Genomic DNA, 19,042 nt, shown 5'->3' on the forward strand with positions numbered 1-19,042 from the left:
CCTGGAGTCCCGGGATCGAGTCCCACGTTGGGCTCCCTATATGGAGCCTGCTCTCCCTCTGTCCGTGTCTCTGCCTCTCTCTTTCAGTGTCTCTCATGAATTAAAAAAAAAGTAGATAAAATATCCAAAGTGTCTGGCATATTGGAATATCACATAAATAATTTTTAGTAATGTAAATATAAAAACTTTTTAGAATATAAATATAAATGATTTTTATTTATAGTAAAATCACTATTTTGGATGCCTCTGATTCTAATTTTAAGGTAACACTATCAGTGCTAAAGAAAATACTTGCTAAACAAACACTGTAACAAACTTTGCTTTTCAAGAATTCACAAAAATACTAGAATCTCCACTTAAATTTACATATTATTGTTATAATAATTCAAATCTATCTGTTGTGAGATCACCAAATATTTCAAGTTATTTATGCATTTTTTTAAAAAATGAGATGAAAAAATCTGTCTTTAGGGTTAAAGGCCTAGTTTATTTTATTTTTTATTTATCTTCCTATTTATTTTTTAGATTTTTTCCATTTATTCATGAGAGACAGAAAAAGAGAGAGGCAAAGACATAGGCAGAGGGAGAAGCAGGCTCCATGCAGGGAGCCCGATGTGGGACTTGATCCCGGGACTCCAGGATCACGCCCTGGACCAAAGGCAGACCCTCAACCGCTGAGCCACCCAGGCGTCCCTAAGGCCTGGTTTAAATACCATCTCTGATGTTTACTAGTATGAGATCTTCTGTATGTCCCCTCATTTATGAAATGGGAATAATATAATTTACCCCAAGGGCTCTGTGCCCAGTGGAGTATATGACCTCACAGAAGAAATCTGGTAAGTTTTTTTTTCCCTTTTCCTCTTCCCCCTCTTCTTTCCTAAGTCAGACCAGGCCTTTCTTAAACAATGGAAAATCTTTTACCACTGACATTAAATTGATCATTAATCATTACCATTATTAATGGTAGTAAATCATTACCATTGACATTAAATTGAGAAATACATTTACCATGTTAAATTGTGGCTTATTATATATTATACTATATAGATGTGGCTGCTAAGGTTCTTTATGAATTTGTCAGAGTAAGTGACCCAGAACCAATCAGGGGAAGGACACAGAATTTGTATTTGGAGCTAAGGGATTTCTAAACTATAGTTTAAGGAGCAAGCCACACCATTTATTCCATACTACCATTAACCACTCGGCTTCAGTTCCAGGTCACTAACCTTGGGATCTAGGTCATCAAGAACATTTTCCAACTGTTTCAGTTCCTCTTCTGAGAGTTTGCCAAGCAGCTCATCTTCATCAATGTTCTTGTATTTCTCCAGCTCTTTTTGAAAAGGGAGTGCCATGGCTTCTTATTTGCCCTTCTCATGGGTCTCGAACATTTAAGCAGGCCAGCTTCCTGAGACCTCAGAATACTACCAAAAAGAAAGAAACACTTTTATCTTATTCTGCAACCAGGACTTATTAACAGGAGACCAGGCTCTGCTATCTGCCAATGGAGTCCTTATTGGACGAATAATTCAACGAAATGGTAAGATCACCTCCAATGGCGAGCAAAACCCTGTTGACAGCTTAGAAGGTGTTTGCATATGCATTCTTTCACCTATTTAGATCTTTACAAACAACCCAGAGAGGAAGCCTGGGCTTAGATTCTAATATGCCACTTTACAGATAAAACTTTTAGGCAAAGGTGGCTAAGTTCCTTGCCCGAGGCTCCAGAGCTGGGATGTGCTAGGGTCTCCTGACTCCCAGCATAGTGGGTGCCTTTCCACCACACTGCTCTGCCTCCTCCAGTTTTCCATAGAAAATAGTGAAAAACAATGAACTAATTGTAAGGCAGCTGTAAGAAGCACATTTGTGTCTTTTCAGGGAGAGAGTGATGTGAAGAATACAAAATGGGGTTCATTCAGGAAAGAGAGTTTGGAACGTCTTGTGTGAGAAAGCGTTGTCCACTAACGCCCTGCAATTAATCCAAGATTCTAAAATCCTGACTATGTACTCTCCACGTTCCTCTTCTCTTTTTTTCCCCCCTCATCTCCTGTTTTCTTTCTAGCCCCAATTCTTTTTTTTTTTTTTTAAGATTTTATTTATTCATGAGAGACACAGAGAGAGAGGCAGAGACACAGGCAGAGGGAGAAGCAGAGACACAGGCAGAGAGAGGGAGAAGCAGGCTCCATGCAGGGAGCCCAATGTGGGACTCGATCCTGGGTCTCCAGGATCACACCCTGGGCCAAAGGCAGATGCTCAATTGCTGAACCCCAGGTGCCCCTCTTTTTTTGTTTCCTTAGTCATGCTTTTTTCCTTTTCCTTTTCTTAGTCATGCTGCCTAGTTCGTTCTACTTCCTTCATACCACCTCACTCCTAGACTTCCGCTCAAAATGAAATTCTTATGCAATCCCATCTTTCTTGCAGAGGATTTTCCATCTCTCCTCTAGAAAGATAACGTTGCAATTAGGAAATAGCAAGGTGGGAATCCCTGGGTGGCTCAGCGGTTTAGTGCCTGCCTTTGGCCCAGGAGGCGATCCTGGAGTCCCAGGACTGAGTCCCACGTCGGGCTCCCGGCATGGAGCCTGCTTCTGTCTCTGCCCCCCTCTCTCTCTATGTTTATCATAAATAAATAAATCTTTAAAAAAAAAAAAAAGGAAATAGCAAGGTACTTAGCTGACTGTGTTTCTCCTTAGGCGGTACTAAACTCAATCAGATCTTTCAAGGCAATCAATATTTGTTGCATACCTACTATTTGCCAGGCACTCATCTAAAAGCAGTAATACGAAGATAAACAAGACATGTGACTCCTTCTTCAAGAAGAGCACAGCTCACCGAGACACACAAATAGAGAAAATACCACTCGATAATGCTATAACAAAAGTAAAGTGTAAAATAGGTTTAAAAACATATGAGGAAGTAATCACTAGGTAAGGGGGGAGGCTTGAGGGGAAACTAAAAAAGAGGTTCCCTTTGAGCCTTGAAGGAAGAGATCATAGGCAGATGTGGGTGGGGAAGGGTTATTCCAGGAAAAGGGAACAGCATAAACAAAGGCACAAAGAGAAGAAGGTGTCTGATGGTGTGTTGGTGAATGGTTGGTATGCTACAGGGCGAGGAAAGAACTAAAGGCAAGAAAGGGACATGTGTGCAGCGCCTTCCCTATAAGCCCTGCCAAGGAACCTGCGCTTTGTTCTCTTGGAGATAGGGAGCCACCACAAATTTTTAAAGCAGAAGAATCATCGGAGAAGCACTGCATTTTTACGTAAAGTAATTCAAGGGGCTCCTGGGTGGCTCAGCCAGTTAAGTGTCTGCCTTCAGCTCAGGTCATGATCCCAGTGTCCTGGGATCAAGCCCCAAGTCAGGATCCCTACTCCATGGAGAGCCCGTTTCTCCCTCTCCCTCTGCCAGTGCTGCCTGTCTCTTCCTCTGCTTGTGCTTGCTTGCTCTCTGTCAAATAAAATCTTTTAAAAAAATAAATAAATAATTCAAAACGTAAGAATGAAGAATGGGAAGAACGGTTTGGGAAGAGATCAGTTGAACGTGAGCCACTGACAGGTTATTAGAATGTTGCTTCCCTCTCTTACTAATTCAACTGCTCACCACATTCACGTTTGTGGTTTTCTACTTGGCTGTCTTTTCCGTGTATAACAACTCTCTTTCCCATTAGCCAGCTTTCTTTCAAGCTTCCATTGCTATAGTACAGTAAAATGAATAAACAAAACTCTCCCCCCAAAACCATCCCATTATAGTCAGAGACCAATTAGATCATAGGCACTTTGTTTTGGTCTCAGATACCACTACTTTATCATGTGACCCTGGGCACAGATCTAAATCTGCCAGGCTCTTATTCATCGAATAAACTGGTTGAACTATCCTTTTTAACGGACTTGAAGTTACACAGTTTCCTACATCTAACATTCTGAAGTTCAGGTGTGTTTTACAATTGATGATCCTAGGATTACTGTTGGCCCAGCACCAGTCAAGATGTACTCAACATTGCCTACAAAGTCATAATATCAAAATCACCAGCTTCAAAACTAGAAGGGTGAGTGCCAGGGGTTTGGAAAAAAAAAATCCAAGGGACTTTAAAAAACGGTGGACCACTCTTTTAAAGCCTAATGGGGAGGGGAGTAAGAGAGGTAGCAACTCAGGCATGTTTACCAACGCTCCCAAAAGAAGATCCACATTAAGCTAGTTCTACATAATTACAGAGTGGGCTTAAGAGCCTAGCATTAATGGCTTTTAGTTCTTTTTACAGGCTTTTAAAAAAAATTACCACTCTGGCACAGAGGAGATACTGCATGGGAAAAAACAGACATTAATGACTGAATCAGAAAGTGATTCAAAAAGTTACATTCTAAATGTGAAGAACTTTTAAGAATATTAACCAATTCTTTTCACTTGCATTTTCCCTTTATGCCCCAGGGTGATCTATAATTTAAAAAATCTATTCATAGAAGCTTAATTTCAAATAGCCAAACACTCCGAATACACTGAGTGATCATTGGTGGGTAAATGAATAAACAAATCATGGTATATACATAAAATGGAATCTATTCAGAAGTAAAAAGGAATGAAGTATTGAAACACACAACATGGATGAACATCAAAATAATTATACTGAATGAAAGAAGCCAGACCCAAAAGAATACATATGGTATGACTCTATCTAAAATGCTAGAGAATGTAATGTATGTTTTTAAAGATTTTATTATTTATTTATTTATTTGAGAGAGAATGCATGAGAGAGAGTGAGCACGGGGTTGGGCAGGAAGATAGAGGGAGAAGCAGACTCCCTGCTGAGCAGTGAGGCTGACATGGGACTTGATTCCAGGATTCTGGGATCACAACCCGAACCAAAGGCAGATGCTTAACCGACTGAGCCACCCAGGCACCTAGAGAATGTAATTTATATGACAGAAAGCGAATTAGTAGTTGCATGGGGATGGAAGAAAGAGAAGTAGGGAGGGGCAGAGGAAGGGATCATGACAGGGCATGAAGAAAATTTTGAGTTATACATATATTAATTCACTACCTTGATTGTAGTGGTTTCACAGGTGTATGCATACATTAAAACTTAGCAAACTATACACTTTAAACAAATGCAATTTGTTGTATGTAAATTAAAAGATTTCAAAAGAGTCTGTGTAAATCTAAAACTGCTCTTTCAATAAAGTGAAAACTATTTTTAAAGAAAGCATGCATTATATTTTAGCTGGCAACATTTTTTCCCTTAGTGGTACATAAATATTGACGTGTTTCACAATCGGTAGTACCTGAGAGCTATTTGTATTTCTAGTCAGGATTCTACAACTATACTCCTAATTTCACATCCTCCTGTGAAATTGACTTGCTGTCCTGATTTTCTAGATCATACCATTAATCTACCAGTCGTGCACTTTAAAAACTGAGACCACCCTTAGATTCTCTCTCTTCTTTCCATGGCCACTTGGTTAGCATCTCCTGTGGAGATGTACAGAACTTTTCACACCACCCCTTCCCATCCCTCTTGTTTTGGACCTTTGTCCTTTGGGCCTGAACTACTCTAATGGCATCTTGAGAGATTTCTCTTCTTCCCTCTAAGCTGCCAGAGCACCACAATCGGGTCATCTTTCTTTATACTGCTAACAAGCCACTTCTCTGGGTAAGAGCTTACAATGGCTCCCTCTTGTCTACAGAATGAAGTTCAGACAGTCTAGCATCCAAAACTTCCATAATTTGGCTTCAATTTGCACTTTCTGTTTTCTGTCTTCATTACTTTCCCAGGGAGTTATTCTACTCCAGCCAAAAAGGCTCATTGGCTCTCTGAGATCGGCAGAATAATGACCCCCTACAAAAGTCCAAATGCGAATCCTCAGGACCTGGGAATATATTACTTTACGTGGCAAAAGGGAACAGGTGGGTTAAATCAAGGATCTTAAAATAGGGAGATTATCCTGGATTATCTGGGTGGGTCCAATATAATCACAAGGGCTCTTAAAAGATGAAAGAGGAAAGCATAAGAGCCAGAGGAGATGTGATGACAGAAGCAGAGGGTCAGGGTGATGTGATTGCTGGCTTTAAAGAGAGAGGAAGGGGTTGAGAGCCAAGAAATGTGACCCGCCTCTAAAAGCTGGGAAAGAAAAGGAAATGGATTCTCATCTAGAGCTTTCAGAAAGGAGTGCAAACCTGCCAACACCTTGATGTTAGCCCAGTGAAACCTGTTTGGATTTCTAACCTCCAAAACTGTAACACAATAAATCCTTGTTGTTTTAAGCCACTGGATTTGTAACAGCAGCAACGGGAAACGAATACACTCTCTTACCTACATATTTCCATTTCTCAAGATAATTGTTCTGGGTATCTTCTGTTTGCCACTCTACATCCGCTCTCCACCTTGCTCTGTGCTCAGGAATATAATGTATTTATACTGCATCGGGGCTCTCTTGCTCTCTGGCTTATGTTTGGCCAGCAGGAGGCCCTGGCAAGAAACTGGAGGGCAGGGAGAGAGGAAGGTTGGTCCAGAAGGCCACATCTCTTAGGCAGCTCCTTATATTTGGCGGCTCTCCCCTTCAGTGGAGTTCAGGCCTGGGGGCGGTGATGGGTCTTTGTTGTGGCTAGTGCCAGATTTCTGCCTTACTGGATTCTCTAAACCCACCCTACATCTTTGTAAATAGCCTCTTTATTTAAACTCCTTCAAATTATTCAGTTTGAGTGTGTCCTCTGTTTCTTGTTGGGGCTTTGGCTGCTAGAGTAATATTCCTCGGAATGCCCTTCTCTATTCTCATGGCCTATCCATGTGCTCTGCTTTGGAGACCTGGCTCAAATCCCAGCTCTGCAGGACCACAGAATGTCAGAGCCAACTGAGTCCTGAGAAATCAGCCAGTCCAGCAACACAGACAGCTTTTCTTTCATCACTTTACCTTGCTGTCTTTTGGCAATTCCACTTCCTCCACCTCAAAGTCCTGTTTCAGAACTTCTCTTTTCACCCTGTAATTCTCCCTGGGGGAACTCACCACCTCCAAAGTTTTAACTATGATCCATATGTTAAAGCCCCCCAATCATTATATTTGTCCTAGACTTTGCTCCTGAGGGCCAGGTCCAGAAATTTCTAACTGGCAAACAAACATCTTTACTTGGCTGCCTCAGGCACCTCTGGGTACTCTCATCATGTGTCCTCCCAAAAAGCCTCTCCTACTCTGGAATTTCCAGTTGGTGCCAAGAAACCAGGGAGCCATCCTTGACACCTTCTTTTCCTTGTCTCCTCCACACCCATCAAACACCAAATCCTGTCCTTATCTAAATGTGTCAAAATCCACCTCCTCAACTTCTCTGCACCCCCACAGCCAGTCTTACCCACTTCCGATCCATTCTCCATACAAATGGCCAAAGTGATCTTTTTAGACAACTCTGCCATATTATTTAAAATTCTCCAGTGGCCTCCCCTTGCCTTGAGGATAAAGATCAAACTCACAGTCTGGCCTGTCATCCTCATCAGCCTCATCCTGCACCACACTCCCCATCTCCTCCTGGCTCCAGCCTCCTGGACCTCTTCCAATCCCCGGATCATGCCTTATGTTGCTCACTCTGCTCAGAGAGCTGGATACCCCCACCCTCCTCAGTTGAATGCTGTCTTCTTTGTCTTCTGGTCTCATGTAAGCTTCAATTCCTCAGGGAGGCCTTGTTCAGACAAGGTCTGGGGCACTTCCTTCCCCCATGTCATAACCTTGATCAAAGCTCTTGACTTTATTACCATTGCTTGTTTTATCTCTGTCTTGCTAATCTCTGTGAGGAGGGGGACTATCTCAGTTTTATTCATTATTATAATCCTAGCTTCCAACACAAGTCTTGACCCAGAGTAGGCATCCAACAAACACAAATGAAGAAAATTAGCTCAGAGAGGTGAAGTGACCCATTGGCCGAGGAGCTCATTCCACTATATGCACTGCTCTACTCTCTGGCATGGAACTTGCCGAGGCCACCTAAGACCACAGATATTGCTCCTTTTCCTAAATTCACATTGCCTATATCACCACTTTGTTGTTCATCTCTTGCTGTCTTTTCATGTTTGTTACATGTAAGGTTTTCTCTCTAACTATATATACTAGGAACTCCCAGAGCATAGGGACAACATCGTAATTCTTTATGTTCTTAGGTTTCTCAAGCTCAGGTTTGTATATTCATTCAACAAATATCTACTGAAAGCTCATCCTTTCCAGATACTGCTGGGAAAATAGCAGCCAACAAAGCAAATGATATCCTGTGCCCCAACCAAGCGTACAGTTTAGCCTGGCAAGTAGTTACATGTTAATACTATGTAACAGTACCTGTTAAAACAAATTGCATGTGTTGCATAAATAAGTGAGTGTCAGAGCCAGAGGAGAAAAAAATAGTGCATCTTCCTGGAGCAAAACTTGGACTTGAAGATTTGGGGGAGAGCCAGTTACTATTGTTTAATAAAAAAAAAATACAGATATACTGTGGAGAAGAATGCAGCACTCACAGAGCTTTTAAGGTCAAACTGCAGATTTCTGGCTCATGGCTGGCTGGCCTGCTTTAGCTCCCGCCAGGGCCCCACAAGGGTTCACATTTGTTCTCTCATCCTGATAGCGATGCCACAGTGGAAAGTCTGCAAAGCACTGCTGCAGCCTCACCTCTGGCATAGTCTGCCCCATGGCAAGCACTCAACATGCAATAAGATACTAATGCACATGCTGGAATGAAGCAAGTGACCAGTAAGGCTTCCTGGAGTCTAGGGGGGAATGTACACTAAGTCAGTTAGGAAAACAGAAAATAGCAGTAAGGACCCGAGCAGAAGGAAGAATGGCAGGGCCCTCCACTAACTCTTCTGTGACACAAAGACACAGGCCCTATGAAGGAAAACAAGGCGTATAGCTTCCTTTGCTTCTCTTACCACTACCTAATTCGTATGAGAATGTGGTATGAGAGAGGAAAATCAGATACCACACCAAGTGCCCAGTCTTTGGCCCTGCCTACACACCAAGACTTGGAGCCAAAGCCAAAACAAGCAGCCCTATTTATTAAACCCTGTCCAAACCAAAGACTAATTTTTACAAGAGTAAACAAAAAAAAAATACTCTTAAAAACCTAGTGAAAAGTTTTTAAGTGGGCAAAACAGTGCCACAAGACCTGCATTTCTAGGAAAGCTACATAACGATGGCTCATCGAAAGGACATATACCACCCTGGGAGAAGTGGGGGGTGGGATGGGAGAATTGGGCTTCAACTACAGTGGCGATGATTTATTCCCAAGTAGGAGTAGAGAAATGAGAAAGCTATTATTCTTTATTATAAATCTTTAATATTTCAAGACAGTTTTTAAGTAATCATAAAACCAAACTGCATAAAGGCCAAATCTACATTTTCTAAAATTAGTAAATCAGAACAAAATCAGCATATCAACATATCCTCCAACAAGACATGAGTTGTGCCTATATGTTTAATTCTTTTCTACCTGTGGGCACATACAAGAATGTGTACAAAACACACAGTCTGTGTTTTGAAATCTAGCTGTTTGAAGATGGCCCAGACATGTCTATTTCTTTTCCTTTCCTTTCCTTTCCTTTCCTTTCCTTTCCTTTCCTTTCCTTTCCCTTTCCCTTTCCCTTTCCCTTTCCCTTTCCTTTTCCTTCCTTCCTTCAACAACCAAATGGCTCCTATCCTATTCTGGGAAATACTTGCAGGTGACAAGGTACAGAGAATGGGGTGGGATAAGGAGAAATTTCAGGCAAAAAAGTATAACAGGGCAACTGAAGGGAATAAGCTGAAAGGGGAAGGAAGAACAGATCTTACCAGAATCAAGAGTTTGTATCTGAGACTATTTGGTCTTAACTTCCCAGACTTACCACACAAAAGTTGCTCAAATTTTGCTTGAAAACAGTCTCCTTTTAAAATAATGTGCCCACCCACCAGAATCAGCCTCCCACCAGGTTCAGAAGACTCAAAGCATGGACTTTGGAGTCAACCACTCCTGGGTGTAATGGTTACAGGTGTGAGTGAAAATTCTCTAAGCCTCTGTTCCTTCCTCTGTAAAACAGGCAAAAAACAGTATTTATCTCAGAAGGTGGAGGGACGCCTGGGTGGCTCAGTGGTTGAGTATCTGCCTTCAGCTCAGGGTGTGGTCCCGGAGTCCCGGGGTCGAGTCCCGTATAGGGCTCCTTGCATTGATCCTGCTTCTCCTGTCTCTGCCTCTCTCTCTGTCTCTCATGAATAAGTAAATAAAACCTTAAAAAAAAATAGCTAGGCTCATTTCAGGACAAAATTATTAAAAAAAAGAAAGAAGAAGAAGAAAGTGGAGATGATGCTTAAAGTGATATGAGTACAGCATTGCACAATGTCTAGTACACACACACGTAAGCTCTAAGAATACACACACATGCAAGCCATTTCTCTTTTGTCCTTGGTCTCAGAATAGTCTTTTATTTGGGGTATTTGTTCCCTCTGTTATCCTTGTTGGGATCTGCTGAATACAGAGAGGCAGCATCTTCTAAGAGCCCTAGCTCAGCATTGCCAGGTGTAGTGAGCCACCATGTATAGGCTGGCCAAAGGAGATAGGTTTCTACCTGGGCAGGAAGCAGCCAAGAAGCTTCCTGGCTGCAGCAGAAGCTCATTAGCCTGGGAGTCTTAGACTCTGTGCAGACTGCTACCTGGTTTCTAATTCTCTTGGCAGGTCCCACTTCCTGCCGCTGCCTTATCCCTTTGTCTGGCTCTATTCTCTGTTTTCTGAGGAGTTCCTATTTCCTGACTTCCATCTCCTTGCCTTGCACGTGGGTGGCTGTGTCTTTTTAATTTTTAACTGCCTCTTGGTTCTAGTCACATTCCCTCACCTTGCCTTCAGGAATTGATGGCTTCTCACTTCCCTTTTAAAAAAAAAAAAAAAAGATTATTTATTTATTTATTCATGAGAGACAGAGAGAGAGAGAGAGAGAGAGAGGCAGAAACATAGACAGAGGGAGATGCAGGATCCCCACAGGGACCCCGATGCAAGATTTGGTCCTGAGACTCCAGGATCACTCCCAGAGCTGAAGGCAGATGCTCAACCACTGAGGCACCCAGGTGTCCCAGCTTCTCACTTCCTGACTAGCACTATGGGTTCTCTATTTTCTTTCTTTCTTTCTTTTCTAAAGATTTAATTTGGGGCAGCCCTGGAGGCTCAGCGGGGGGCAGCCCTGGTGGCTCAGCGGTTTAGCAGCCCGGTTTAGCAGCCCGGGCTGTGATTCTGGAGACCCAGGATGGAGTCCCATGTTGGGCTCCCTGAATGGAGCCTGCTTTTCTCTCTGCCTGTGTCTCTGCCTCTCTCGCTCTTTCTCTCTCTCATGAATAAATAAATAAACTCTTAAAAAAAGATTTAATTTATTTATTTGAGAGACACAGAGAGAATGGGAGAGAGAGAGAGCACACAAGTGGGGTGAGGGTAGAGAGAGAAGCAGACTCCCACTGAGCAGGGAACCTGATAGGGGACTCGATCCTGAAACTCCAGGATCATGAGCTGAAGGCAGATGCTTAACCGACTGAGCCACCCAGGCACCCAGTTCTCTACTTTCTCTCTTTTAATTCATGTGGCTCCTGACTCCTGCCTGCTTATGTAGTCTTTGACTCACCTATCTTGTCTCCCACTCTGGCATCTGTTTTCCATCTATGTTTTGATCAATGGTTGTGACTTACTGGTACTACGTGTATCTTGACTCATGACTGCTTATCAAGATGATATGCACAATACTTAGCAAATGGTATGGAAAGGGCCCTGCCCAGTCAGAATGGTTATCACCTCTAAACAACAGGGATGGCTGTCCCTGCACATACTGGCTAAACAGCAGCCCAGCTTACTAGACTCTAGACCCCTCCAACTGCTGTGATGGGAGTCCTCTCAGGGCTGGTGCCACAGACTTGCTCCTTACTCACCCAGGCTCGACACAGTCGGCCTTGGGCCCTGTTTCATGGGCTCCTATTACCCATAGTCCTGGAACTGACCTTCTCGTTACCACTCTATCCAGAGGTCAATAGGGGAAACTGATGACACATTTAGAGTGATGGTGTAGCACTGAGGGCAAAACATAAAAGCAGAAAATGTATATTCTAGGAAGAACAAAAGTATCTTTACAGCAAAAGACTCTGTATAAAATTGGGTTGTGGGGAATCCCTGGATGGCTCAATGGCTCAGTGGTTTAGCACCTGCCTTCGGTCCAGGGTGTGGTCCTGGAGTCCAGGGATCGAGTCCCATGTCGGGCTCCCTGCGTGGAGCCTGCTTCTCTCTCTGCCTGTGTCTCTGCCTCTCTCTCTCTCTCATGAATAAATAAATAAAATCTTTTTAAAAAATTGGGTTGTATCTTAAGAGTTGATTCTGTTTTCCTGGTGTGGCAACAGAAGTCTCTTCTGCACATGCCTTCTATGAACCTCTTTGAACCACTTACAGTCTATAAGCAACCATTTGATTGTATGTGACTTACAAATAAAGAGAATGAGAGGAAACTCTACACCTTCTATTCTGTCAAAAGGCTAGATCTGTTCTTTCCCCAATGCTTCCCTAACTCAAAATAAAAAGAATCATTACCAAGAACTTCCTTCTATACTGACACAAATCTTGAATGTAGAGAGGAAAGGGACAGTGCTTTCAGGATGGTTCTTGAGTAGAGCTAGCATTTCAAAGGTTTGGGAATTATTAATACTTTGAGGATGGAGTTAGGGGATGCAGTATCTTTTCCCCCCCTTTTTAAAAAGTAGTTTTCATGCCTTATATGGAGCTCCAACTGACAACCCCAAGAACAAGTGTCATCTTCTACCCACTGAGCCAGCAAGGTGTCCCAGAGGATGCAGTATCTCAAGAATAAATGATTGATAGTAACCAAAACAAACCAAAAAAAAAGGGAACTTGCCCTGAGCCGGCTCACACCTCCAGTAGGATTTAAATATTGGAAACACAAAGCCACAGATTCAGTGCAATTGTGTGTCACCAACCACATAGTTCTCTACAATCCTTTCTCTTAGTTTACTCTTTAATTTCAACGATCTCCCCCACTTTTTTAAATTTAAAAAGTTCAAACTTACAGAAAAGAAAAAAAGAACAGTACAACAAATACCTGCATACCATTCTCTTAGATTCACCGTCCTCATTTTGCCACATTCCTGGCTTGCTCCCCCACCCTTATACTTTCTGCCCCTGAACTAGCTGAAAGTAGCAGCTGTCATGACACATTTCCTCTAACATCTGTACTTCACACAAAGGACAGTGTCCTACATAACCACAATACCACAATTGTGCCTAAGAAAATTATAAAGTAATTCCATAATATTATTTAACATACAGTCCATGTTAAATGCTTTCCAATTGTCTCCAAATCATCTTTTAGAGCAATTTTTTTTTTTCTGATCTAGGATCCAAAGTTCACACATCTCAAATGGTTGTTACATTACTTGAGTATTTTATTTTGTTTTTGTTTTTTTTTTCACTTGAGTATTTTAATCTACATACTCCTCATCCTCCTAGCCTTGACTTTCCTGTCTCTTTGGCAGGACCTGCATAGGCAAAGTCATGATCTTATTGCATCCCAACAGGAACTCTTAACAGATGTTGGTAAGCTTGATCACTAGGCTGAGGTGATGACCTCCTCATCTTTCCATTGTAAGGATACATTTTTCTCTAGGTAATCTACGGTGAGATAACCCTGTTCTCCAACAACCTCTCACTCAAAGGGTTTCAACCCAGGGATGAGTCCTTGCCTGAATCAGGGGATGCAGTATCTTTTTTCCACCCTTAGGGGTTTGTATAGCACTGGTTTTCTGGTTCTTTCATTCCTTTTATTGTGTATTATTCACCAATGACCCAACAGTACCCATCGTCTCTTTCCTCAGGGCATATGCTCTCTGGTTACTTCTTGCTGGGGCTTTCCCCACTGTTCTTCTTGGCCACATCTGACCACTTTAGCCCAGACCTGGGGGGCCATTTGCTTCTCCCTTTACTTGCTGATCTCATGACTTCACCTTCAGCAAATTAAAAACAAAAACAAAGAAACACAGGCTGCCTACCAATTTACAGCTCTGCAAAAATTAAAGTGTCTATAATACATGTTGATGGGGCTAGATGGAAGAGAGTGGATGGAGAAAATCAGTTTTATTTTTTAAAAGTCAGATTGCCTAAGCCTCGAGAAATCTTTCCTCCTCACTAGGGTAGAGCCACTTGTTCTGTCACAATCAGGCTTTTTGTAATGGTGCTGAACAGAAGCAACCTCATCTCTCCAGTTCCCTGATAGGAGAATCTTGGAAGAACAGAGGTTTGGAAATCATGTAGCTCAAAAGCCCCATTTTAAAGGGATAGAGAGACTCGGAGAGATGAAGGGGAATGCCTAGAGTCCCTCAGCTCCTTAACGGTAGAGCTAGGACAGGAACCTGGTTTGAAAAATACCTCCTCTGCTGTTCTTTTCATTCCCTTCCCAAGCGCCTTGTGATTCGGCTGTTTAACCGGCAAGATGAAGCCAGGAGCACTCGCGGCCTCCTTCATTGCTAATTCGCATTTTGCCTGCATCACCTTCCCACCTTTGAAGGCTCTGAGTAAAGATTCCCATTAAGAGCCTTTTATTAATATTATTATTTTAAAATCAATCTCCATTTCTGCGGATCAAAGGGGAAAATTTAGGCAGATGCAGAGAGCACATGCTACCGTTACTTTGACCAGAGGGTAAAAAATAAAGGTGTCGGGGACCTGCATCAAGGCCGCTCCCTGAACGCGGCTCTCCCGGAGGCTGAAACGCCCTGCGGGCGCGGGTGACAGCTCCCGGGATCCTCCGGCGCCCGCTGGAGCCGTGCGGAGGCCGGCACCGGGCCCCGGAGCTTGTCACGTTCCGAGCAGAGGGCAGGGGGGGAACAAAGCCCGGCGCGGAAAGCCCCAGCCCCGCGGCAGACCGCGCCCTCGCTGCAGCCGCCCGGCGGGCTGCCGGGGCTGCGGAGCCGCAGTGCGGAGCGGGGACCTCCCGGCGGGGCCTCCCGCGCGCGCCGCGCCGCGCCGCCCCGCCCCGCCCCGCGCCGCCCCGCGCCGCCCCGCACAGCCCCCGGGCCGCGGCTCCGGGGGGGGGCGCCCCCGGGGAGCGCCGAGCATCCTCCGGCCCGCGGGCAGGGCGCGGCCACCCCCGCGCTGCGGGCCGGGGTCCGCAGCCCGCGCCCCGCCCCGCCCCCGCCCCAAGCCCGGCGCGCGCTCACCGGTCCGTGCGCCCATCCCGCGGCCGGCGGTGCGGGCCGTCAGTCCGTCCGTGCGCTCCGAGGCGGCGGGGAGCGCCGAGCAGGGGCGGCGCCGCGGCCGGGGCGAGCGCGGCGATCAACAGGCGGCTCCGGCCGGCGCGGCGCGGGGCGCGGGGGCGCGGGGCGCGGGGGCGCGCGGCGCAGCGGGGCAGCCTGGGAAGCGTAGTTCGCGGCGGCGCGGAGGCGGGACCCCCCGCCGGGTCCTCCCCTGCAGGTGTCCCCTCGCGGAGCCCGCGTCCCGGCCCCGTCACCGCTCTGCGGGCCACGAGGACCTCCGCCTTGGGGGAAAAGCGGTGCAGGCTCTTCTGCGAAGCTCGGGGCTCCTGCGGAGAGGGTGGGTGGCGGAGGCTCTCCAAGCCTGCGAGGAGCGGTGGGTGAGTGAGCACCTTGACGGGAGGCCCCAACACCTAGTTATCACGGGGCGGGGACCCGGGACAGAGGAGCAGCGAGGGTAGATGCCTGCAGGGAGGGCGGTAAGCGAGGTGGGGCTTAGCCAGGCTGATGTACAGTTTGGGGGTTAGGGTATCGCAGAGCTCATGCACACGCGGGGGCTTTGACTAGGCGTGAGACTGCACAACGCAGCCCATCCCGAGTCTTGGCCTCCTCATCTGTGAAACAGGCTTAAAGCCTGAAGACGTACGGTGAGGACTAACCCCGTATTAGGTGCACACACGAAAGCCCCTGTGCTAGGCACTTACATCCGCCACAAAGGCTCCTTCCTTGGGAGTCACAGGGGTGTTCCTGGGCACACTTCTTGGCTGGAAAGTCCTACCTATGTTACTAAGTTAAAACTAGGTGAGCCTCGTTGCGTTGGGTAAATAAATGTTAAAACCCACCTCTCTTGTTAGTCAGCCATTTAGCCAGTTCACTTCATCCTGGAAACGTACTGAAATGTCCTTTCCCCCAGGTTCTTGGGAGCTACAAAGATAGAGAAAATACGATCTTGTCTCTGAAGCATGAAAGCGGGGTGGGGTGGCATAGGACTAAGACTGAAATTACTAAAATACGTGGCATAATGGAATTATCTGCCAGAAGCTTTCTCCAATTAGATGTGTTCTCATTCCTTTTTGAACCCTTTGCATACTTCTAGTGCCACTCTTGTATGTAGCATTTATCTGGACAGTTTAAGTATGTTGAATTTTGCAAGTAGCTCCTATGCAGTATTTCACCTTATGGTGAGATTTGCCTCTCAGGGTTGCAGTGGAAGGAAAATAAACCAAAAAGATGGATGGAGCATTGCTGCTGTCATCTGCCTGAAATACTCAAAGGGTGAATGGAGGTGAAACAGCATCAGAACCTGGCATGACCTGCAGTTATCATGTGGCAAAAACAAAAAAAACAAAATGCAGAGGAAATTTCATATTTGAAAATGATAACGCAATTTTGCGTTTGTGAAAATACTTCCCTATTCGTGTTCTTACTTGATTTCGGCAACAATCTGTGAGATACAGAGTAAGGATTTCCCCCAGATTTCTGAGAGGCACAGAGATGATATAACTTACTCAAGGTCATCCAGTTGACTATTAAGCCTATCTTCTCTTCTTCCACCCTGCTTGTTCTCGGCCTTCCCCAAGGAGACACTCTCAGCACCCTTTCGTTTGTACATTTCAAAAGAGAGCCATGGCTTCCCCAGAAGGTGGGCTGAATCAAAAAAAACAGTTAATTCTCTAAGGCTCTTGGAACTAGTAGGATGAACAATGGCACGTAGGAGGTGCTGAGAGACCAGAGTGCTTTCCACTTTCAAGAGTGGTAATGGATTGTACCCTCAGCTTCCTAACTGAAATGACACATTTGCTCTGGAAAAAGTGCAATGAAATGGAGGTGTGACCAAACCCACTTAAATCATGCTCCCAAGTTTTCCTGTCATTTGTTATTCCAAATGTCCTGAGAGGCATGATATCTTTGACTGTTTTATGTTGTACATTTATCACAAATCATAGCCTCTGTTAAATAAGAATAGGAGCCTGGGTGGCTCAGTGGTTGAGCATCTGCCTTTCGCTCAGGGTGTGATCCCGGGGTCCAGGATCGAGTCACACATCAGGCTCCCTGCAGGGAACCTGCTTCTCCCTCTGCCTGTGTCTCTGCCTCTCTCTCTGCGTCTCTCATGAATAAATAAATCTTAAAAAAAAAAAAAAAAAAAGAACGGGACTGCTTATGAATCAAGCCAGCAATTTTCCCAGAGAAAGTTGATGGTAGGCATAAGCTGAAAGTAATAAAGAAATTTTATTCATATTGGAAGAAAGCATAGCAAAGGTTTGAGATACAACAATACTCAGTGGTCTTTCATCTTTCCCCACAAGGAAAATGCCTGCATGTGATGAAATGAATGGAGCATTATTTCAGGTGAAATCTCTGAAGGTAGCAGGCATAGAAATTATTTCTAAGGTAAAGTCATAGTTGGCAGCAAAAGCAAAGGTATGAGAGCCCCCATGACAATCCCAGGAGGGGATTGTATGAGCTCCAGGAGGATGCTGACACTAAACTAAAGGAAGGAAGTTGGGAAAAAGAACCTCTAATCAACCTCTGTCTCCTCTGTCTATACCACAAGGGCTAGAAATCTAGGAGATGTTAACAAAAGAGGCAGGAAGGTAGAACATTTAACCTTTCTATTTTTAATGTTAAAACTTAATGGAAAGATATCCATTTGTTTGGTTCTTTACATCTGCTATCTATGGCTAAAACTTTTGCAGAGAGAAAGGATGTCAGTTATGCCTATAACTGGTCAGCTGAAACCCATCATCATTTCTGGACCATATCTTGTAGGTTTAATTTTTCACCCTGCTTTTTCAAATATGAAAATGTAAAACTCAAACAGTTCAAGCCAGAAGGGACCTTACATATAATATTATCTAGTGTCTTTGTGTAAGCAAGCAAGCTGATATGTCAACAGTAAATGTCACTTGATAGAAAGTAAAAAATTCTGTGTGGCACTTATCATGAAGTATTTTCACTATTCACAGTGTAGCACACCTCATTAGGAGTGTGTAGCAGATACTGTTTCTTGCCTACTCAACATCCATTCACCCCTTTTCCTCTTTTTTACAGAAGCCTGTATAGGTATTCACCCACTAGGGAAGGTGACCTTATTACCGTCTCAGAAGTACACTCCTAAACTATCACGGGCAAAGGGAATAAGATCCTCTTGACTGGTCAGTGAGAGGTTAGAGGTGGGCACGCAACCCAGTTCTGGTAAGTGAGACTTGAGTAGAGGTCTGATGAAGGCATTCTGGGAAAGACTTTCTTGCTGTTAAACAGAGACATAGAGGAAAACATGCCACAATCTCCACTGGATGTTGTTGCATCTAGCTGTGTTATGTGAAACTTGACCCTCAGGACAAAGCCAACACATCGGTGATGGCAAAGTAACGAGATAGAATGAACCTGGGTCTATGATGTTGTTGTTAAGTCAGGAAATCAGTCATATCTGCTGCTGTCCCACTTCTGGATTTTTTTAAAAAAGATTTTATTTATTTATTTGAGAGACGGAGAGAGAGAACAAGTAGGGAGGAGGAGCAGAGGGGGAGGGAGAATCAGGCTCCCCGCTGAGCAGGGAGCCCAACATGGGGCTCAATCCCAGGACCCTGGGATCATGACCTAAGCTGAAGGCAGATGCTTAACCAACTGAGCCACTCAGGCACCCCTGGATTTCTTGTTATGTGAGATAATAAATTTTTTTAAAGATTTTGTTTATTTATTCATGAGAGAGACACACAGAGAGAGAGAGAGAGAGAGAGAGAGAGAGAGAGAGGCAGAAACATAGTCAGAGGGGGAAGCAGGCTCCATGCAGGAAGCCCGATGTGGGACTCCATCCCAGGGCTCCAGGA

General features: G+C 44.6%; 2 protein-coding genes across 2 annotated transcripts in view; one reads left to right on the forward strand and one right to left on the reverse strand.

Annotated features, from left to right (window-relative positions):
• TMOD2 (tropomodulin 2) overlaps window positions 1-15,314 on the reverse strand; it is a 58,204-nt gene extending 42,890 nt beyond the window's left edge. Inside the window, exons 1-2 of the mRNA XM_041745368.1 lie at window positions 15,180-15,314; window positions 1,227-1,421 (exon numbers count right to left, since the gene is read on the reverse strand). Of these exons, the coding sequence (XP_041601302.1) occupies window positions 1,227-1,352 (126 nt within the window). The 5' untranslated portion in view covers window positions 1,353-1,421; window positions 15,180-15,314. The remainder of the gene's footprint in view (window positions 1-1,226; window positions 1,422-15,179) is intronic.
• A 76-nt stretch (window positions 15,315-15,390) lies between these two features.
• LYSMD2 (LysM domain containing 2) overlaps window positions 15,391-19,042 on the forward strand; it is a 32,359-nt gene continuing 28,707 nt past the window's right edge. The window contains exon 1 of the mRNA XM_041729229.1: window positions 15,391-15,592. The gene's annotated coding sequence lies outside the window, so the exon portion shown is untranslated. The remainder of the gene's footprint in view (window positions 15,593-19,042) is intronic.

This window comes from Vulpes lagopus, chromosome 2 (genome assembly GCF_018345385.1).
Source record: "Vulpes lagopus strain Blue_001 chromosome 2, ASM1834538v1, whole genome shotgun sequence".
NCBI classification, from domain to species: Eukaryota; Metazoa; Chordata; class Mammalia; order Carnivora; family Canidae; genus Vulpes; species Vulpes lagopus.